Source organism: Euprymna scolopes, chromosome 17 (assembly GCF_053919585.1).
Source record: "Euprymna scolopes isolate OS-2025 chromosome 17, ASM5391958v1, whole genome shotgun sequence".
Lineage (NCBI taxonomy): Eukaryota > Metazoa > Mollusca > Cephalopoda > Sepiida > Sepiolidae > Euprymna > Euprymna scolopes.
In genome coordinates this window covers 71,098,630-71,122,692 of record NC_136498.1, presented here as the reverse complement: position 1 = coordinate 71,122,692, position 24,063 = coordinate 71,098,630, and the positions used below count along the sequence as shown (strand labels likewise).

General features: G+C 34.1%; 1 protein-coding gene across 1 annotated transcript in view; it reads right to left on the bottom strand.

The window, feature by feature from the left end:
* LOC145296784 (uncharacterized) overlaps positions 1-23,044 on the bottom strand; it is a 29,702-nt gene extending 6,658 nt beyond the window's left edge. Inside the window, exons 1-5 of the mRNA XM_080142850.1 lie at positions 22,658-23,044; positions 14,154-14,262; positions 8,753-8,861; positions 5,391-5,410; positions 2,096-2,217 (exon numbers count right to left, since the gene is read on the bottom strand). Of these exons, the coding sequence (XP_079998976.1) occupies positions 2,096-2,217; positions 5,391-5,410; positions 8,753-8,861; positions 14,154-14,262; positions 22,658-22,783 (486 nt within the window). The 5' untranslated portion in view covers positions 22,784-23,044. The remainder of the gene's footprint in view (positions 1-2,095; positions 2,218-5,390; positions 5,411-8,752; positions 8,862-14,153; positions 14,263-22,657) is intronic.
* Between the last annotated feature and the right edge of the window lie 1,019 nt (positions 23,045-24,063).

The following is a 24,063-nucleotide window of genomic DNA, read 5'->3' as shown; positions in this document are numbered from 1 at the left end:
CATGATTGCAGTTGAAAGGAATGGATTTAACATGGCACCACACTTAACATGCTTCTAACACCATACTTTTCCAAATTAAAAACATGAATTTTTAAATTGACTTGACATTTTGCTAGTGATTAGATATATATTTGCAACAAGATTAGATGCAGGAGCATTAAAATAAGCTTAAAAACAGAATTTTCCACATAAAGCTAGAATAAGGAGGGCTCAGAAAAATCCATTAGAAGTTAGAATAGAATTAGGGTTATGTGTTTTTAAGATAAGGATTAATTATTTAGATTATTTGGATTACAGAGATGAAAAAAGTAGTCTGAAAAATTCAAGTGACAAAAAATTATTAATCCTTATCTCAAAATTTCAGAAACATAATATTGAATCGCTACAAAAATAGAAAGGACTAAAAAAAAAAAAAAAAAAAAAAAAAAAAAAAGAAAACTATATCAAACCACTGACAAGAATGATCAACTACAACACGTGCCTATACAGATGCTGTAGACCATTAAAGCTAGGATTAACCTTGAAACTACCAGTCAATTCTAAGAGGATCACAAGATATGCAGGGCATGAGCTTGTCCCAGATAAAATCCACAACAATCAGCAGAAGAAACATCAATTACAGACCAAAATCTCAAACGATCTCACCCACTTCCTTGAAACTATATGACTGACTGATAACAAAATTCACATCCAAGAATATCTGGATATGTTATGTAAGATGAGAACAGTAGTACAAAGGTTGGATCAAAGCATATGTTTTTCCCCATAAATTGTATATTCAAACATGTATAAAAAATAAAATTGGCCGAAGGGACATAATTCAGGTTTACTCTTAAAACATTTTACTAATGAATTTGAATGCTTTATGAATATAATTCAACCTCAGAATTAAAGAATATTTTAATATGAATTTTGTATAGGAAGAAAGCTTAATAGAAACAAACGTTGATAAACTCGGATTTAGTACAGTAATATATAGGCAAGACTTTGCTTTGTTTTAATTTCCTCAACAGAAAAATAAAAGTCTGGTAATTTCCTCAACAGAAAAATAAAAGTCTGGTAAAAGTCTGGGTGTTAAAAAATAGTCATATGAAAATTATTTCTTGTAATCGATTTTTATTTATTAATATCATTTTGTTTCTTGTTTATTTTTGGATAGACAGGTCATTATTAACTAATGAGCTATTTAGCTTATGCGTGAATTTATGACATATATACATACATATATATGAATTTTTTAAATCCTCAAAACAGTGTTTCATGGTAAATAACTAATTGATTCCTTTAAGAATATTGGTACTATTGTTTGTTCATGTAAGTAAAACTATTCAACGATCTGGGAAATTAATTGACTTACTGACAAAATAATGTTCCAATGAAGGACAAATTTTTTTTTTAAGATTTTAAAGAAACTTCCAAGATTATATATATATATATATATATATATATATATATATATATATATATATATATATAGATAGATAGATAGATATTTGTTGTTGTTTTACCACGCTTTGGCCAGCTCATCTTCTGGCCTTCTTCAGGATCTATGGTGCAGTGGATAGATGCATCGAGTTTCTATGATTCCACGTGAGCATTGTCTGAAGATAGCGGTTTCAATTCTACCCAAAGCAGGCCAGAGAATTAGTTGGCCAAAAACCTGGTGCGACAACAGCAACTATGGAAGGCAGTAATTACTGAGGATACAGTTACAACACTCAGGATTCCTATCCTGTCGTGATTAACCACCTGAAGAAGGCCAGAAGATGAGCTGGTTGAAATGTGGTGAAACAACAACGATGAAGATGAGGATAACAGTCCGCAAAGAAAAATACACAAATTTTGAAGCTTCATCTCAAAAGATTTTAAAAAAAAATTTTTTTTTAATAAAATAATATATAAAGCATAAATGTGTGTATTAAATTTTTGACTGAAAATGAATTGTAAGAGTGATTAATAATGGGGGAGTGGTTTGTTATCCACAGTTCCAAAATTGGGAAAATTGGTTTAAGACAAAAAAAAAAAAAATCATTAAAACTTTTTTGTTTGCCTTAAAGAAGAACCAAATTTGAGATAAAGTTCCTTTCACCCTCACCTGAATGGCTGCCTGCGTTTTAAACAAATTCTGTGAATTGGAGGTGAGGTCTTTCGTTGCAGAAATGTAAACATGTTTCACGACGTCTCTCATATGACGTGCAAAAGCAACATTCCGATCGCCTATTCAAATAAATAACACAAATAACATGAACATTTATCCCAAGTTTTTTTTTATCTGTAAACAAAGATCCAATGCATAAAAAAGGAACAAAGGATGCAAAGACAAACTACATAAAACAAAATAATTAAGACGAGTTCATGTTGGTTTTGACTTCAATATTTAGTTTTGTGTAAGAAACTTTGTCAAGAAAACACTTTATTAAACAGAGTCAAGTAGATATACATAAAGTTCTAGTAGTGGTGGAAGAATGAAAAGGTAATGGCAGGGTTGGTAAAGTAGGGATAATTTAGAGTTGGAGGAAATATAGTAGAAAGTAGGACGAGAAATTTTGTGTGGCAGTATTTTGGTAGAGAATAGTTATGTAATAAAATAGTGTATTAGAAAGTGGGGGAAGAAGTAAGGCAGAATGTTATGGTTGGGTTAAGGTAGTGTGTGGCATGTGGGGTGGTATAAAGATATTCTTAAAAATGCAACAGGAATGTTTAAGTGGTGGGATGGATGAAGGGACTGGAAACTAATGAGAAATAATGAGAAAAGGACTTTTGGGGAATGTAAGAAATGTGCAAATGTATTTCAAATGTGAAATTGAAGAAATAAAATTTTATTCAAAAAAAATTAGCTATTTAGGAATTCTATCATACTCTATGCAAATCATGTGACTAGTGATTATCACAAACTAATATATAATAACAATACATTGTATCTATACCACATCATTTTTTTCTTTACATCGAATAAACTCAAATCAAGCATTATTGAAAAGAATATATAAAGCAAAGAAATAATATCTTTGGTTTCTTTTTTAAAATTGGTCCATTAGAACTGGAGTTATGATTATTCAAAGTATCAAAAACAATGCATTGTTCACTGGACATTCTGTCTTAAGTTAGTCCTATTTAAAGGCATATAAGCTTGTGACTGAAAATGATAGGAAATTTGCAAAATTTTGCAGACTAACCCATCTTTAAAAAGCTGTAAATTCAGATCTTTTTAAGATATTAATTTTTAAGATATTATTAATTTTTAAGATATTATGATGACATTTTGAAGATGTTATCATAACACAATGAGGTTCAGATGACTATTTATGATCATTTCACTTGGTAACTTGCATACTAATTAGCATATTTCGGTTTAATTTTAACAGCTTTAAATGAAACATCATAAAAACAGCTAAGAAAAATAGTAAATAAGGCTTTATCATCATGAAGATGGACATTGTAATTTGATAAAAATCAAAGATGGCGACCAGGAAATCCAAGATGGCCACCACAACATGATTCAAAGAAGTTATAAACAAAATATGGCTTGCAGCACATCAAATTAAAGGAAGTACTTAATTAATTCTTTAATATTTATAATATACTTTAGTTTTACCATCTTGAATCATTTTGGTAAATTTAATTGTAATTTATATATATATAAAGCCTCATTCTTTTTCATGGAATCATTAATAAAATTTACAATCCTTTCTGCAATACAAACATATTTGGTACAATTAACAGTCAGTCTATGCCTACCTTATCAAAATAATCACTCATAAATATCTAGCAATCTTTTTTATTGCAATTCATTTATAAAGAGGGACACTTTGGTAATCGTTTCATCAGTATGAAGTATGATATTGAATGGGCTTCACACTCCCTAAATGTTTATCTGTATAGGTGTTTCAAAGATAGTGTTTCTCAAAACAATCCCTAGACAATCCCTAAACCGGAAGAGAGTCATCAGAGCCAAAATCAGAGCAGTGTCAAGAGAGGAGAGTGTGTCACAGGTATTGACAATTTGGAAAATCGTATCTAGGTGCACTTATCATTGACCAATGATAAAACAAAAACTGTTAGACACTGATGGCTGAAACTTGGTGGGCAAGTGAGGCATAGACTTAAGTCACCCTGTACAAGATAATAAATTTTTTATCTGTGGAGTTTTAAATAAAATCATGAGTAATGTAATTATAGTATAATAATTAAGTAAAATTGATACATAATTTAGATTACAGACATCAAATATCCATCATAAAAAAATTATTGAAAACACACACCCATATATATATATATATATATATATATATATGCATGAGGGGCTCCAAGAAGAATTAAAAGATTCTTTTAATGGAGACTTATTGGGATAATAAACTCAACATGTAAGGTGAAGCTTAGATACAAAAGGAAGGAAAAAAGAAAAATGGACAAACACAAAAATACATACTCCCTATCACCTCCTCCCCTTTTCTAATGAAAAGCATTAGTCTTTGAAATACCTAGTTATAAAAAGTATTTATATCCCTTACTCCTATTGAATGTAATTTCCTTATTAAATTGATGCTTAAATTAATATGCACTAGTATGTATATTTGTATTGTCGATTTTTCCTTTTGTGTGTATGTGTGTATATATATGATGATTGCAACGTCTTGTCAGACGAGTGCCACTCCCTCAGACATTTAAAATCCATGAGCCCAAATACCTGAGGGAGTATCTATACAAAGATGATGTTACAGAGTCTTAGCTTTGTACAACAGCTAAGTCTCTCTCTCTCGGTTCAAAATGTTGAGATCCAGCAACAAGCAAGAGCAAGATAGCCAGCAACAAATTAAACTGCAGACCAGCTTAATGCGGGTACTGTTCTCCCGCTTTGTTTTTTAAATCAGAGATTTGCTTCTCCTAGAAAGGTTGCCTTCACCACGGCTTACGGGAGCCCTCTCCACCCCAATACACATATACACACACAAATATACACGGTGCTAGTTGGCCGTTGACTCAGAAAAAGAGTTCATTCGCCCTTTGGAAGGTCTTGTTTTTAATCCTTCAGGGATACTAGCCGCCCTCCTCACCAAACAAGTCTGGTGGGGGAACCAGTTTAGTCGCCGGTGACCCGACCATGAGGCAGGTAGTACTGGGTTACATTGTACCAGTAGCATATGACATGATCTGTATATATACATACATTCACACAAAAAGAAGTCGACAATATGAAAATATATGTGTGTGTGTGTTTAAGAGATTTTAAATACAATCATGAAAATATGGTCTAATAACTGAGAGAACTGTGACACATTTTGGGTTACAGACACAAAATCTCCATTACAAAAAGATCAGTAAAATAAAATATCAGATTTGGATGACAGGAGAACAACAATGATAATTATTTTTACAGCAGTGATACTTACGAAGTTTTGTATGCAGCAACCTGTGAATATATAAAACGATATTAAGATGTTTGAATAGAGAACGGAATGATAAACACAAAATAATTGTTAATCTATTTATTTTTTATATAAAAGAAATTTCTAAAATCATTTAGGAAAATTTGTTTTCATTATCTTTGGATACCAGGGTATCCATTAAAATAATAAATGTTATATTTCTTTAAGCTAAATGGATAAATGTATTGTTTTTTTTTTTGTTTTTGTTTTTAATTTTTAAATATTTAAAAAAAATGTATTTGAAAATGTCATTATTTATGAAAAAACCTAATAGTTGACTGTAAAATTCTTCCAAATCTCTAAGAGAGTATAAAAAAAGAGTACTTGATTTGTGTAAGAGAATATTAACTCCCTTCTCATTAAGAAAAATTAAAATTTGAAACTAGATAAAGTATGTTTCTAAATTTTTGAGATAAGGATTGATAATTTGGATTGTTTGGATTCATTTCGACTGCTGTTCTCATCTGGAGTTTTATTCTCACAACATTTCAGTTGATGTAACCTTTGACCCTCTTCAGTCATGACTGTCAGAATAAAAGCATGCTACTCCTATAGATAAAATGAAGAGTTCCAAATTGTCTCCGAGGTGGGTATATTTGCTGATGACACCACACTCTATAACATGCACGAGGCGAAAACGAATGAACACATATCTAAGGAAATGGCAGGAACACTAGAAGATTTCCAATCTGTGGTTGAATGGAGACAAAAATGGATGGTCACATTCAATGCTGCCAAAACTAAGCTTGTTTCCTTCAATAATTACAAGAAACCTTCTCAACCACCAATAACTATGGCTAAAGATACATTACCTGAAAGTACTTTTTTCAAACTCCCGATCAAGTATGCCCAAGGATGGAATACTGTTACCATATCTGGGTAGGAGCTGCTAAAAACAGCCTATCCTGCCTTGACAGAGTACAAAATAGACTTCGTGGCTTAGTGGGGGGTGCCCTTTTCTCTTCCCGGCAACCTCTCTCCCACACAAAAGACGTTGTGAGCCTATCTTTGTTTTATCATTATTTCCATAGCAGGTGTTCGTCTGAGCTCCAATCTCTAGTCTCCTCTCGCCAATCTTTCACGAAAAACACCCGTCTGGCTGAAACTACTGTCAAAAATTTTACCCACTTTTTATCTGTGCCTAAATCAAAACGTAGATTCCATGAACAAAGCTTCTTTCTTAGAACTGTACGCCTGTGGAACTCTGTTCAGTTTGCCTGCTTCCCACCTGACTACAACCTGGATGTCTTCAAGTCCAACATAAACAAATTCCTGATGAACCGCCCCCTTAAGTAGACACTTTTATTAAATCCCCACACTAACGTACTGTACATGCATTAACCCTTATCCCTGAGTGGCTTCTGGGCCTTGATCATCTTGTAAAAAAATTTAAAAAATTTTTTTTAAATTAAAAAATATGTACTTTATTCCCAAGAATAATTTTTGACATTTATAATAATAAATCTCACCTGTCTGTTTAAATGTATGTACGTATGTATGTCTGCCTAAAACTTTCAACAGAGGCAACTGATTTTCATGAAATCGGTATCGTTTTAAAGCTCAACCCTTCAGAAGACAAATATCGAAAAATTGGCTAAAAGCATTAATTCCTTCACTCTCAACTGGGCACTTTTTTTCAGGGAAGGGTCGCTTTTTTTACCGATATTTTCAAAAAATCATCCCCTCTTTTTTTCGACTGATTAGCCTTAATTTAAACTTTCGACACTTCTGGTTTAGCGATGGACACAACAGCAAAGATGTCACTTTTTTTTTAATGTTCTTCTCCTTCGAGGTATAGATTTGAGCCTGCCTGCCTACTACCACTTTTTTTTTTTGCTCAATACACACCTCCAAAAACCCGGGCAACACCGGACACCCAGGACAGTTTAAATAAAATTTCAAACATAGGGCCCCATTGCTCACACATACATTGCATAATTTAGAGGTTCAATTTTCACAAACTCCACACATTAACTGTATTTCGGCAATAACACGTCGAATGTTGTCTTCTAAGTTGTCTATTGTGTCTAATTTATCAGCATAGACAGGGATCTTTACATATTCCCAATGTAAATAATCTAATGGGGTTAAACCAAACAAACAAGGTTAACAGGTCCATTTCAGGAAATTATACATTCATCAAATGTTTTCCTCGGATTAAAGAAAATAGAGTTGTCAATTTAAAGTTTGCCACCTCTAAAAAAAAAAAAAAACACATCATATACAAGCATTACATTTCAGAGAATGATGCCGGAAATCAGACCACAGATCCATCAATCAACAGACGGGATTAACACATTATTTATAACTTGGGAGCTAGTCGTGTCATGCCAGGACATAACAAACCTTCCAGAAATGTCGCCACAACGTAAAGACACAAAGTTACACTCTCTGGCAAATGATCATGCTACAAGTGATGGGCCTTTGCTATTCCACAGACAAATCTTACAAGGCAGCAGATATATTCATCAAGTTTAGCTCACCAACTGAGATGATTTATGTATGGCACTTGGAGCAACAAAGATTTGGAAAATGCACAAGGACCAGACATGGCAACCTATCTTGATACTCTCAAGATACAACAAAGGAGTCATTTAAGGTGCTACCATTATACATACTCCTATATGCCATGGCGTGGAATGCAGTGAGCTCATTTGAAGCCGGCTCAACCAACCTCAGTTGCATGCTGTTATAGTTACTTTTGGTACTTTTGATACTCCTGAGATTGGAATAAATATGTTAACGTTCCATATTGATCCAACGAGTTAACCAATTTTTACGGATTATTATAAAGGTGACGTACAAAAACAAAAAAACATGGCCTTCAGAATTTTTTGGCGCTTCTTCAGAATTAGGACAAGATTTTTTAGTCAATAAATGGAGTTTTCAATAAAAAACAATGGTTTCAACTAATTTTTTTTCGTCAATCCTAATAAGTTACAATGTTCGCTTCCAAATTATGCAGTCAAAATTACATGAGTATTACTGAATTATTAAACAAAACAACTTTAATCATGTTAGCAGGTGAAAAATTGCTACCATCTTGTCTAAATCAAAATGGAAAATTACCTCCCTTTTGAACGCTCCTGCATCTTCCGATCGTTTTGATCAAATTCTATTTTTCATTTTTTTTTAATAAATAATTTTCTACCTTGTCGATTTTCATAATTTTGGGATATAATTGTTTGAAAAATATGAGGAATATGTAGATACTATTGTTTTCATGTGAAATTCAATTTTATGATTTCTGAACTTCTGTCTCAATAGTGTAGAAGTGCCAATTTTTTGTTTTTAAATGTTGTAAGAGAAGGAAAAGAATTGCTTACGTATCATATTTTGGGTGTTGGTCCACGTCTTGGTACCGTTGCCGCGACAACGGAGAAGCTGTGAGGGAATTATTCACACTACTGTCATCACCGTAGACAGCTTTATCAACTAGAAAGAAAACAAAGCTCTATTATTATAAAGATCATAACTTAAATATGCAATAAAATTAACGTTTGAAACAATTTTATCAAGTTCTAATGGAAATGAATCACTCAATAACCATCTCCAATGGCTCTGATTCAGACTTGTACCTGATGCAGCATCCAACCTGAGCAGATTGCGCTTCAACCATAGTAGGAAGTTTCTAGGAAATATTAAATTCACAAACAGTCCCCAGTCACACGACGATATCTTAGTCAGGGGAAATGACAATGTTAGTTTTTTTACAGGGATTTTTTTTTTACATAGGCATCACCACTTATCAAGGCCAAGAGGCCGCTCAAGAATAAGGGTTAAATGTTGGTGTCCTACCAGATGTAGTACTTGGTTGGCAAATAGCAGCAACCAGGTTCAGTGTCATTTGTGTGTTGAAATTGAGGATTGTCTTCATCAGATAAAGTGATCTTACCTTGTGTGCTGTGAAATAGGATGGTGAATTTTCCAAGTGGCACAGACCTAGAAAATCTTAGTTGTAAATAAATAGTCAAGACTATCAACTAATCAAAATAACCAACTTTATATATATATATATATATATATATATATATATATATACACAGTGTGCCCCAACAAAATGTATGCACTCTTTAAATGACCATAAAACCAACATTTATTATAAGAAAGAAAAGTTTCATACATCAAAATACTGTGAACAAAGATAGAAACAGCTAATTATCGCAAGTGTTCAAATTATTAAAACTAAAAATTTACTAAAAATTCAAATTGTTGGCCATTATGCTCCATGAACAGCTAACAACGCTCACTGATTGAATCGAAAACGTTCCTAATAGTTTAATCGGTATTCTGACACATCTTCTTTGAATGGTTGCTTTCAACTCATTCATTGTAGCTCATTTTGTGGTGTGAACCCTGTGTTTAATATACTCCGACCCACCACCCCAAAAAAGAGAAATATCCATTCGAGGAGAGGGCAAATCCGGTGAACGTGGACAGTACTCGATACTTCCTCTTCCTTCTACATGTTTCGCACACGACTAATATGATATGCTCTTACATCAGGATTATACTCGGGAAGTGCTCCATTCTGCTGGAAGTGCCATTTTTTATTCCTAAACATCTCTTCAGAATGTGGTATAGCGTAATCATGTAGCAAGTTGAGATAATTTAAAGAGTGTATACATTTTATGGTGCATGTGTGTGTGTATAATTACTAAGTTAACTAATGATTGTTCCGTATTTAACTATTCAATGTTTTCTAGCAGCATATAGACATTATTATGTAGGGTTCTTTTAGGTAAAATTTTCTTATAAATATCTTATAAATATTTTATAAATAGACTCTTTCAAACTTTACTGGAATTGTCTGACTTCAAATCATGAATCTACACTCCTAGCTTTGCTCGACACAATCCAACATGGCATTTTAAGAACTTTCCATTGTTCGATTAGATGTCTCTCCTGGTGATGTTCTCTGGAGAATAAATGTTTTTTTTTTTTTTTGTTTTGTTTTTTTACACAGTGGTCACCACTTATCAAGGCCCGGAAGCCACTCAGGGATAAGGATTATTGCAAGTACATTGCGTTAGTGTGGAGATTTGATGAAGTGTTTACTTAAGGGGGTGGTTCATTAGGAATTTGTTAACATTGGACTTGAAGACATCCAAGTTGTAGTCCGGTGGGAAGCAGGCAGACGGAACAGAGTTCCACAGGTGTGCAGTTCTAAGAAAGAAGCTTTGTTGATGGAATCCGCGTTTTGATTTAGGCACAGATATAGAGTGGGAGAAATTTTTCACAGTGGATTCAGCTAGACGGGTGTTTTTTGTGAAAGATTGGCGAGGGGGGACCAGAGATTGGAGTTCAGACGAGCACCTGCCATGGAAATAACGATAAAACAAGGATAGGCTTGCAACGTCTCTTCTGTGGGAGAGAGGTTGCAGGGTAGAGAAAAGGGCATCCCCCACTAAGCCACGAAGTCTATTTTGTACTCTGTCAAGGCAGGATAGGCTGTTTTTAGCAGCTCCTGCCCAGATATGGCAACAGTATTACTTGTGTTTCAAGTATTTGAATTTTCATCTTCCTCATCTTAGGTATCCTTCTTTTAATTTTATCTCTTGAGCTTTGTGGCAATATTTAATGATATCTGTTCGTCTCTGATGAGCTGCATGATAGCATAGATACTATATTTTTCATCATGATAGCGAAACACATGTAAGACAATAACTGAAAAATATAATCATACACCTATATAAAAATAAATAAAGCAATTAAAAGTCTAAAAAATATACAAAAAATATGATCGTAGACCGATTCTATCCTTTGGTCATTGGAATGTAACGCTTACCAGTTTCTGACTATACTTCTCAGGGCACGATTGACAAATTTATCTTGAGTTAACCTTTGACAACTAAATATTTTTGTTTACTAGCCAAATAGAAAAGTTACTAGCCAAACTCGCATGATTTTTGGAATATGATATTTTTGTTCCATGTACATTATAAAGATTTTTCTGAATTTTTTATTTGGAAAACCGTGTAATTCTAAATAAACACTGAATTTTATGTTGAAATTTGAAAGTATAAAAATTTTAATTAGACGATTTTTGGACAGCCTTTGTTTAAAAAAGAAAAAAAAGAGAAGAAAAAAAATGTATATTATTCTCGTAAATTCATATTATTTGGATTCATCGAACTACTGTTCTCATCTTGAGTGTGAGTTTTTACAACATTTCAGTCAATGTAACCTCCGACCTTCTTCAGGTGTATCTTGTCAAATGCGAGAATGGAATGTTTCTGTTGAACTCGGGAATTTGAATGGAATTTCAAACGAACCCTTTATTTACTTCATGGGGGTAGCATGCTTTTGTTCTGTCAGCCATGACTGGATAAAGGTCCTAAGTAATTTGGCATTGTATTTTTCAGTCGCCCACACTGAGGATTGAACCCTCAGGAGAATATCACTTTTTACAATTGATTTTTCCAAGTACTCTGCTTGCGTTATGGGTCCTTGTGAGTTCGACAGAAACATCCCCGAGTTTGACAAGATACACCTGAAGAAGGTCGGAGGTTACATCGACAAAAACATTGTGAAAATTAGACTCCAGATGAGAATAGTAATTTGATGAATCCAAATAATACTAATAACCATTCCTTTTAAAAATTCAGAAATGTCATATTCTAGTAAACTGTTATTGTTAGAATAATTTGACTTTGCTTGTTTTATTTAAACAAAAAAAAGGTTGAAAAGACATCAGCAATAAGCTTTGAAAGATTGTCAGTAAAAAAAAAAAAAAAAAAAAAAGAAACAATTGCCAAATGATAAGTTTTTTATTATTTCTATTTGTCACTTGAAAAAAAAAAAAAAAAATTGCTCACAAATGCAACTGTTTCATTCGCAACGTAAAGCCTTGCTTCTCTGCAGTCATAGTTTCACCGATATTTAAAAAGCTGTGGTGGATTAATCCCATCAATATCTTATTTCAACACCATATACCATTCGGAAAGTCATGAGATTATACTTGTTACAAGACATTGTTGTTTACTCAGAGGAAGATTATATACATATTCATGCTGTAGATTATCCAAAGATATAGAGAAACAGGTAGTCAAAAGCTGTTATATATACATATATATATACAAATATGCTAAAGAATTTCATGTTCATAATATTCATCATAAAACTGACAATCTATTCATTTCATTGATATTTATCCTTGAGTGACTTTTCTCCTTGATAAATGATGACTCATGATAAAATTAAATACAAGTGAAGCACGCATGGTCCCCCGTGAGTACACAGTAAACGACGCATAAAAAAAATGACAAAGTTCAGCATTTGCCCCCCTCCCTCCCCTATTTAGTTCCAAAAGTCCCCAGGGGACGTCAAATCGTGGTGAAAATGAACAAACGGTGCAGTTTTAGGATTTAACATATGTAAATTTGAGTTCTGCACCATGCAAAAAAAGAAATGACTTATTCCATCATTTGTCCCTCCACCCCCATTTAGCCTCCAAAGTCCCCAAGGCCTTAACATATTTAAATTTGAGTTCAGCACCATGCAAAACTGCTAAATAGACATACACAGAAAATTTTGGACAAATATGGTAAAATAGTTCCAAAAATGGAGTGTTTTTATTAGCCCTAAAAGAGCCCCTGGGGCATACCCAAGAGTTATCACAAAGTATAGACACCCAAAATTATATAGAAATCAGTTAGTTACAACTTTTCAAAAAGTTTTATAAAAATCAAAGGAATCAATTTTTTTTGATAAGCACAAAAGTGGCAATTTTAGCCATTTTAACCCAAAAGGCATCCCTAGGGGAGCAACTGGAGTTTTCCTGGAAAATCTGTTCTGTTACGTTTTTACTCATATCATGTTTAATGGTGTGCATAATTTCAAAAAATTCCAAGGCGCAATTATTGAGAAAAGTGCGGACAGACGAACGGACAAAGGTGAATTTACAGGTCCACCCTCCTTTTGTTAGAGGACCAACAATATACAATTAAAAAAAAAAAAAACAATAACATTACATATTACCAATACAGAAAATAAAAAACAATAACATTATATATTACCAATACAGAAAATAAAAACAATAACATTATATATTACCAATACAGAAAATAAAAAACAATAACATTATATATTACCAATACAGAAAATAAAAAACAATAACATTATATATTACCAATACAGAAAATAAAAAACAATAACATTATATATTACCAATACAGAAAATAAAAAACAATAACATTATATATTACCAATACAGAAAATAAAAAACAATAACATTATATATTACCAATACAGAAAATAAAAAACAATAACATTATATATTACCAATACAGAAAATAAAAAACAATAACATTATATATTACCAATACAGAAAATAAAAACAATAACATTATATATTACCAATACAGAAAATAAAAAACAATAACATTATATATTACCAATACAGAAAATAAAAAACAATAACATTATATATTACCAATACAGAAAATAAAAAACAATAACATTATATATTACCAATACAGAAAATAAAAACAATAACATTATATATTACCAATACAGAAAATAAAAAACAATAACATTATATATTACCAATACAGAAAATAAAAAACAATAACATTATATATTACCAATACAGAAAATAAAAAACAATAACATTACATATTACCAATACAGAAAATAAAAATACTAAACTTGTCCTTTTCAGCTGCTTGTATAACTGTGGTGCTCAATCATTTAAACTAGAATACTAAGAAAAAAAAAACACTTCACCTTTTAATGGAGGTAGGGATGTGTTCACACTGCTTGTGTTGATTTCCTCATCTGACTCGGAAGCTTCTCCAACTACCACGATTCCCTTAAACACTGGTGTCTTTAATTCCTGAAACACCAAAGGTGATTTGCTATTGAATAAAGAAAAAACACACACACAAAGGAGAGAATATCAACACCATATGAGGGTTGGTTGGTTGTTTTGTTTTACGGCATATCAACCCTTTTGGGGTTATTTAATGCCGAATCCAAAGATTTTGAAGAAAAATTTTTTAATAGAATATATTTGTTGTTTTCAAATCAGTTTCTATTTAACCCATAGTTGGGACCTTAACAGGTACTACCACTCCGGGTCAGAATGGACCTGGGAGCAATGGTAATTAAAGGGTGGCTTCACACTCCCCAAAGTCCGCAAGCTGGGGCCTCACCACTGGATATAATTTAAGGTCATATCCAGGATCACCATGAAGGAGGGGAGATAAGTAAATAAACTGATACAGTTATTAGCTAAATTTTAATCTGAAATTAACTAGTATTATTTGGATTCTTCAGGCAATCTGTTCTCATCCTGAGTGTTATTCTCACAATGTTTCAGCCAATGTAACCTCTGATCTTCTTCAAGTGTATCTTGTTGAACTCAGGATTCTTTGTCAAACTCAAAAATCTGAATAGAAACCCTTCATTTAATCCACATAGATAGCGTGCTCTCATTCTGTCAGCCATGACTGGGTAGAAGTTTTGCATCAGTATGGTCAGATGGAGTATCCGTATAATTATATTTCAGGAAATATCCCTCTGTCAGACATGTGTTCAGTTTTTAGACATGCATGCTGAGGCTATTGCAAAACTGACCAAATTTCATACAGAATACAAATAATCCTCATCTCAAAAACTCAGATACTGAAATTAACTTTAGATAGTACTAGTGGGGATGGGGTGCCCAGCTTTGCCCGGTCATAGCATATGCTTAAATATGTTACTTGTCCAGATTTCGTATATATCATTATAGAGTTGTGATTTCAAAAGTAAAAAAAAAAAAAAGGATTTGGGTGTCATCAGCTAGAATCAAAAGCAAAACTGTAGCATTCAAAGCTGGTGACGTTACTACACTACCAACGTGACACATATATGAACTGATTAGAAATAAATTAAAATGAATGTACAAAATGTATAACGATTTTTTTCAATTTTGAACCTTTTTAACTTTTTTAACCCCTGAAAAACTATTTTAACTGGATAAAGACCCATAAAAGAACAGTTCATAAAAAATCCAATCATTTGAGGCCCCTAGCGCCAATTTTTTATTTTTTTTTTACACAGTGGTCACCACTTATCAAGGCCCGGAAGCCACTCAGGGATAAGGGTTATTGCAAGTACAGTACATTAGTGTGGAGATTTGATGAAGTGTTTACTTAAGGGGGTGGTTCATTAGGAATTTGTTAACGTTGGACTTGAAGACATCCAAGTTGTAGTCAGGTGGGAAGCAGGCAGACGGAACAGAGTTCCACAGGCGCGCAGTTCTGAGAAAGAAGCTTTGTTCATGAAATCCACGTTTTGATTTAGGCCATTCTGCTACTTTTAGTTTCGGAGGAGACAGAGTTTGAAAATATGAAGACAGACAGACAGCCTTTTATATATTAGATTTGAACTACGTGAGGCATTTGGTTATGTGCTGACATGACAAAATAAGTTGAAAAAACTTTTTTAAATACATCAAAGTGATTTAGTGGCTTGCTCAGTGATGAATGAGAGCCGATGACTATCAACTAGATGGTTGAAGAATTGATCCTTGCCGAGATATAAGTATTCGCCACTTTTCGAAGGTTTAACACTGTCATTAAATGATATCACATGATGCACATCTGTTTAGGATCATGTTTGTTCTTTGACAGAACTCATGGAAGCAAAGCCTCTGTTCCTCTACTTTGGATGGACTTGAACTGAGCATATCACTCTTGCATCTTTTATAATCATTTTACAATGATTGCTGATAGTCCTAAAAATGATTTTAGTTTTAAAGTATCTATTACGTTTAAAGCAACTGAAGTGGTGGTTTCTCTGAGCAATGACAGCAACATATCTAGGAGTATAGTGTAGCTAGCGGTTCAGTTTCTGTTAGAATGTCTATGTCAACGAGTAACAAATCAGCTAAGTCAAATACTATAGCTGACTCATTCTTTTTTTTTTTTTTTTACTTGGGAGTCACCACTTATGAAGGTCCAAAGGCCATTCGAGCATAAAGGTTAATAAGGGTGGTAATGTAGTAATTGTTAATGGTATAAATTGGGTAGAATTTAATTATTTATGGAGACAGCTCAGCAAGAACTTGTTTACATCGGATTTGAAGGCTAACATGTTGTATTCAACCAGGAAGCGGACCAGCGGAACAGTGTTCCACAGGCAGGCAGTTCTTGGAAAGAAGATTTGTCCATGGAATCTGCGTTTAGATTTAGGCACAGATAGAGAGTGGGGGGAAATTGTATATAGTGGTTGTAGCTAGTCGAGTGTTTTTGTGAAAGTTTGACAAGGGGAAGACCATAGATTGGAGTTCAGTCAGACCTGATGGAATGGTTAATTGTAGGTATAGACCATTTACCTTCCAAAAAATTCCAGCAAAAATCTAACAGCCAGCTGTGGTTCTCTCTGGAATGTGCGGCTGCTATTGCACACTGTCACGGTCCAAAGGCCATGGGACAAAACAGAGACCCCAAAGTGGATGAAAGTCACAGTGGATGTAAGTCTATGGCAGAGCAGAAAAGACTGCGATGATGTTGGGGTTAAGTTATTTTTTGGAGTCAATATGAGGTCATGCCAAGATCATCGTGAACACTAGCAGTAGCAGAAAAAGGAGAAAGAGGAAAAAAGAAAGAAAAAGAATTAGTCTGAGTTGGCATTTTCTGTGAGGGAAGAGAATGTTTTCATTTTCTTGGCTCATGGAGTGAGAGGCGAAAAAAAAACGTATGATACCTTAAAAAGGAAAAAACGTTATACGGTTGACTCTGAGTTAGCCATGAAGGTTCGTGAATTTCTCCTCCTCTTTCCTCACCAAAAAGACTTTTATGTTATTGCAATCCTAGGTTATTTTTTGTTTGTTTGTTTGTTCATTTGTTTTATACAGAAAAAAAAAGGATAAATAAAACCCATATAAAAGGAAAAAAATGCATATAAACTATATTTCTGCTTCCGACCTCCTCATTATTTCATATTGAATTTATTTTTGCCGCCTTTCGCATGCTCACTTCTCACTGTTTCGATTAGACTCAGAAAAATTTAATAGACCATGAAATTTGCTTACACTCAACTAGATTGGGGACCAGTTGCATAGCCATCCCTGGAGGTAAATCCCCTTACCCTTCTTTAAGCCGGGTGCACGTAGTAACTGTAGTAAGTCCATAAGCTGGAATTTAAATTACTGCTGTGCGTTTAAACCCGGACCAAGGATGTAACAGCACAGAAATCACTTTTACCATTGCTTCCAACGTAACAAGTGTACTGAGACTAAAGCCGCTTTCAGGACTGCCAGAAACCACTGTAAAAGAGTAATAAAGAATGCAGGAGAGTTGTATGCTTTGTCCGTCAAATCCAAAGTGGCTGGGCAGCAGCTTGGTTCCCACCAGTTTTGGCAAATAGCAAACAGGATCCTGACCAGAAACGTGTGCTCTACCCCAACTATCATCAATGGACCTGAGGTAATCTCATCTGCATCAGACAAAACCAAACTCTTTGCCAAGAACTTTGCAACTGATTCTACCCTTTGCGACCAAGGCTGCCAACCTCCCGTATTTCCTCCTGTATCAGAAAACACGCTATGTAATATACAAATATCTGTGCATGACGTTGCCAAGATAATCAAAACCTTGATTTCAGTAAAGCAACTAGCCCTGATGGTATTCCAATTATAATGCTCAAAAAGCTTCAACCAGAACTAGCTCCCATACTTTCAAAGCTGTTTAAGCATTGTCTTAAGGAAAATTGCTTCCTAACACCCTGGAAAATCTCATCGGTATGCCCTGTATTAAAGTATTTAGGTGATCGGTCATCTCTCTCTCTCAATACAGATCAATAAGTCTCCTGTGCATTAAGTCAACCACTTCAGCAAAAATAGCATTCTTAGTGACATTCAATATGGTTTCCGTCTTTTGTCTTTTCAATTATTAAATCATTTCTCTCTGATAGGTTCATAAGAGTAGTGGTTGATGGGCAGAAATCAGAAGCTCATAGTATTAATGTTGGAGTCCCTCGGGGGTCCAACTCTTTTCCTGATCTACATTAATGATCTTTCAAATCACATCCTTAGATTATTTGTAGACATTTTTGCTGATGACACTACTATCTATGGTAGCACATCAAAGGCCGTAAACAACAAAGTTCTCTCTGATTCTCTTTCTTCTGATCTTGAGCATGTGGTACAATGGGGGAAAAAGTGGCTGGTTACTTTTAATGCATCTAAAATCAAGCTTCTATCTTTACATCATCAACGTTCTGATCCCCATCTGGCATCAATTAAAATGAATGGCTCTCGTCTTGGGGAGGCTCCATGTTTTGACAAGCTTCTGGGCTTGATCTTTACTCCTGATCTGAAATGGAACACGTACATCAAATCCATTGCCAAGGTCGCTGGAAAAATGATGAGATCCTTCTATCGATCCAGTAAATATCTCACTCCTGATGCAATTCTGTACCTATATAAAAGCCAGGTACATCCAAGGATGGAGTATTGCTGTCACATCTGGACAGGAGCTGCTAGGAAGACCTTGACAGATTTCAGAATGTAGTTTAGTGAGAGATGCCCTTTTCTCTTCCCTGCAACCTCTTTCTCACAGAAAATACGTTGCAAGCCTGTTTCTGTTTTATCGTTATTTTCATGGCAAGTGCTCGTCTGAGTTACAATCTATGGTCCCCCCTCACTAAACATTCACGAGAAATACTCGTCTGGCTGAAAATACTATCAATAATTTCCCTCACTCTTTAGCTGTGCCTAAACCTAAACGTAGATTCCATGAACAAAGCTTCTTTCTTAGAACTGCACACCTGTGGAACTCTCATCCGTTTGCCTGCTTTCCAGCTGACTACAATATGGTTGTCTTCAAGTCTAATTTAAACAAGTTCTTGATGAGCCATTCGCCTTAAGTAATCCAATTTACCAAATTTACACTTCTAATGATTACTATATTGTCCTTTTGACCACTGTACACTCTTTAATCCTTATACTCGAGTGGCCTCTGGGTCTTGATAAGTGGTGATTCCCTTGTAAAAAAATAAATAAATAATTTTGCTATGAAAATAACAACAGAGCAGAGACAGGCTTGAAAAGTTTCTTTTGTGAGAAAAAGGTTGGAGGCAAAAGGTTTTCAATCCAATTTTGAACTCTATCAAGACTGGATAGGGTGCGTAGAGGTAGTTCAGTTATGAACGTTCAGTAACTGTCCCAGTCAGCCAACGAGTATCGATGCATTACTCAATGGAAAGTGACATTTCGAGTTTTGTTATATTTTGTTTTTATTTTTATCGAGACAATCAACTGATCAGAAAATCCTGATGGAGACAGATCTGCGGATGAGCACAGTTCAGAGCATGTTGGTAGAAAAGGATCTGGAAGACCCGCAAAATGTCCGTCAGCATCGGGTACTCAGGGGAGTTCATTAAAAATCTGTGTTAGGTCAAGCAAGTGAGAAATCATGACAAAACCTCCTTTCATCCTCAGTTTTGCTTGAGTGGACTTGTCATTTAACATTGTGAACATTGAAATCTCTACATGAATGTTGGCTGAGGGATAAGTAGACAGGATATGATCAATCTTCTTAAAAATACTCTCAAATATTGCTACTCCATCATTGTAAGGGTTGACAGAGAGCAAATATAAACGCTGTGTTGTAAGTGCTACTCTAAAGCACACGTATGGACGTTTGGGGTCTTCTTTGGAGATGTCCCTGCCGCAGGTGAAACTATCCCTAATGTAGGCACATATTCCATGTCAACCTTGAGGGTCAGGTTTAGATGAAAGTTAACCTTTGATGGAAAAGTCAGCTAAGGAAGCAGATGAGTTAATGCCAGTTTCACTCGAGGACAATAGGTCAGGTTTAGTCTCCTGTAATTGTATTTCAACCCTTTAATCAGGAAGAATCATACCAACCCCCTTCTAACGGCTATATTCACAGGTCTTCAAAGACAGATGAATCTGCATCCAGTTTCTGTTGAAAACATAAAAGCTATTACCTTTCCAGGTTGATGCCAGCTCCATTTCGGAGGCAAAACGGGCACTCCTTTTTTGCAATGAGGAACTAGTAAAATTTTGTATTGAAATTTGAAGGTAGGCCTTTGTTGTATTTTGTCTTATTTTGCCACTGTCTTGGATTTAAACCATGTGAAAGAGGAATTTCTCACAATTTTCCCTAGATATGAACATCTTGAAGATTACGATTACAGAAACATACTTATCTCCCTTTTCACCACTGTAATGGCTGACGTTTTGTACTATTAGGTGATAGCGATAGACTTTTTTTTTTCTTTTTTTTTTTTACTAAAATACACAATAGCAGTTGTTCTACTCCGTTGGATTTTCGCAATTTTTGGATATATTACTATTTTCGTCATGACAATTAAGTACTGTTATTTTTACTTAAAACCATGGTACTTGTACAGTTTAGTCAAGACAGTAAAAAATGAAAATATCGAAAAAAAGGTTATATTGCCCGTATCCGTTATGGAACGAAAAGGTCTCCGGAAAAAAATTTAACTTAATTTCATCAAGTAGTTTTGTTTTTTTTACAGCAAAAAAACAATTTGTTATGATACCGAGCAAAAAGTTCGATTTTTAGGAAGAAAAACTAGAATTAAAGATGGAGAGGGAGTATCGGCGCTTTACATGGAGTTATCTCCCCGTGGCATGTTCAGCAAATTTCACAGTGGCTGAGTCAGCCACTGGCTGACTTCAATGCGCTCTCATAAGAACGTGTTTTGTTTTTCCGCTGTAAAAAAAAAAAAAAAAAAAAAAAAACTACTCGATCAAATTAAATGATTTTTTTTTTTTTCGGAGATTTTCAGTCCAAAACAGATACGTACAATATAACCTTTTTTTTTTTTTTTTTTTTTTAGATATTTTCATTTTTTAATGTCTTGAATAAACTGTACACGTACCGGTTTTAATTCCAAACATTCAGCATGTCATAATACTTTTAAAATTATACAATTTTTTAGCTACCGGAATAATCGTCTTTTCGAAAAAAAATATTCACGCGGGCCAAATAATTATTTACTCACAAATTGAAGAGAAAAGGTCAATAAATAATATATTCAAATTTAAAAAAAAAAAACAGTGTTCTTTTAGAATTTTACCTGTAAAGTTTGAAGTTTAAAACCTTTTTTTTAAACCACGTTATTTGTTTTTTCTTTTTTTTTTTTTAATGGAACCTTGGTCCTTGCTCCTTTAATTGAAAAAAAAAATTAGGGCTTGTATTACATTTTTCGAGGAGTTATAAGCTTGGAAAGACAGGGGGTCGAATAATTCACGCCTCCCATTTTGAAATGTCTAATAATAATTAATTTAGACACCGAAAAGTAAATAATTATTTACTCACAAATTGAAGAGAAAAGATCAATACATAATATATTCAAATTTAAAACAAAATAAATATACTGTTTTTTAGAAATTTACCTGTAAAGTCCGAAGTTTAAAACCTTTTTAAAAAAAAAACACGTTTTTTCTTTTTTTTTTTTTTTTTTCATTAAACCTTGGTCCTTGCTCCTTTAATTGAAAAAAAAAATTAGGGCTTGAATTGTATTTTTCGAGGAGTTATAAGCTTGGAAAGATGGGGTGGAATTATTCACTATTTTCACGAAATTTCTGACACACCTGCCATGCTTATTTATTTATTCATTTATTTATTTATTCATTTCAAGAAAGTCTTGCATGACTGATAACATTTAGGGGAGATTTTATTGTTGATAACGACGATCTTAGGGGACTTCGTATTACTACTGGTAACGTTTTCGCGTTTTAGTGGGGGGGGAGCTGTCATATTTTTCATAACGATTTTTAGAGGGCTTATTATTTTTGATAACGTTTTTTCTTCGTTTTTTTTTTGTTTGTTTGTTTTGTTTTTTTTTCTAAAGAGGGTTTCGTATTGCTTGTAAAAATTTTAAAGTGGGTGTAAACGCCCTTATGTTAAAAAAAACGGGATGTCTAAATAATAAGTTATTATTTAAATATTTTATGCTATTCGTAGCATGACCAGGGCCCGGGTGGGCCCGGGTGGGGAATACTGTTAACCACTATTCTGTTTCTATACTCATTTTTACAATAAATTTTGTATTTCCTGGTAACTTTTTTGGGGGGGGGCATCGTATTGTTGGTAACGTTTCTGTATATAAAAAAAAGAAAAGTATATACGTAGCAAACATGCATATAATATTGGGGACCATTATCATAACAAACAGTCTGCTTTTTGTAAACACTAAACAGTGTTTGTTTGTTTTTTATTGTTGGTGGTCGTCACATTTCTTACCTGATAACTTGGGATAGGAATCAGGACATCACAAGATCTTAAAGGACTTGGACCCAAATCATCATCATCGTCCGATTCAGATGCCTCTCCTTGGATAACAGTTTGAAGTTTTTTCTCGGAAGCCATCTCGTGATCTTTCGTAAACGTAAAGATGTCGCTCGCTCGCTCGCGCGCGCTCTCTCTCTCTCTCTCTCTCTCTCTCTCATCGGCCGCTCATGAACTAAATAAAATCATTGGACTTTTTCTTTTAACCTTTTTGAAACTAATAAAATTATAATATTAATCTGATAAATCGAAATTAAAACGGGACAGCTATGTAAATTTTAAAAATTAAATAATCAAAGCTAAGTTTTTAATTAAATTTCTATTTCGACGTTCACAATGTATAGGAAAACAAAACAAAGGGAGATAACTTATGCTGAGAGTAACGTCCCTTTGTTTTTGCCCCCCCCCCCCTGTGAATTTGCACATTGGCCTCCTCACGAGGACAGACTTAGATACAAGGTCGTTTGTTATGTGGGGAAAATCCTGCTTCCAAAAAAAAAATAAATAAAGATGGGGGCACTCTAGAATGACTGAGAACAAAAAAAGGGGCAATCTAGAATGACCGAGAACAGAAAAATGAAATGTATCAGTACAAACAGATACTATACTTTGATGAGACCCAAACATTTTAAATTATTTCAACTTGGAAATGTCTTAATTTACCTATCCCCTTAAAGGGGGGTGTCGTTTATTTATGTTTGTTCTTATAAGTAATTGATAACCAAGTTGTGGTTTTATTTGATATAGAACTTTATTACATATTTACATAGGAAGAGAGATTGAAGGTACGTGTGTATAGGTCTACGCCATGTTGTCGAATACGATATGTATTAGGCGGTTTACATCAATATTCATACGCCATGATTTCCTTGTTACGCGTATGAAAGTAGTTCTATGATAACACTACACCCCCCTTACCAGAAGGAAGAAAAGTAGTACACATTGTTCAGATGTTTATTGTTTAAATCTGTTTGGCCTATGGATTTCACGACCATGTCTTGTTATATTTGGTGCGTGTTTCTTAGTGTTTATTTGGTTTGAGATGCTTGTGTTAGGGAGTCCAGATTGAGATTGGGTTTGGTCATTGAAGTGAACATGTTTATGGGTTGCTTTTCCATCTGCTCTGATATGGACTCTGTTACGTCTTTTTGACGATCCATCTGGCAATTTGAGGATGTACGATCTAGGTTCTGTACATTTGCTGAGAATTGTTGCTGGTTTCCATTTTCCAGTTTGGTTATCCCACATACGTACGTGTTGTCCAGGGACAAGTGCTGGTAAGTCATGGGCTGTTTTATCGTGATAGGTTTTTTGTATATCCTGTCTGTGCTTTAGTTCTTCGTGGATATGGTCACGGTTGG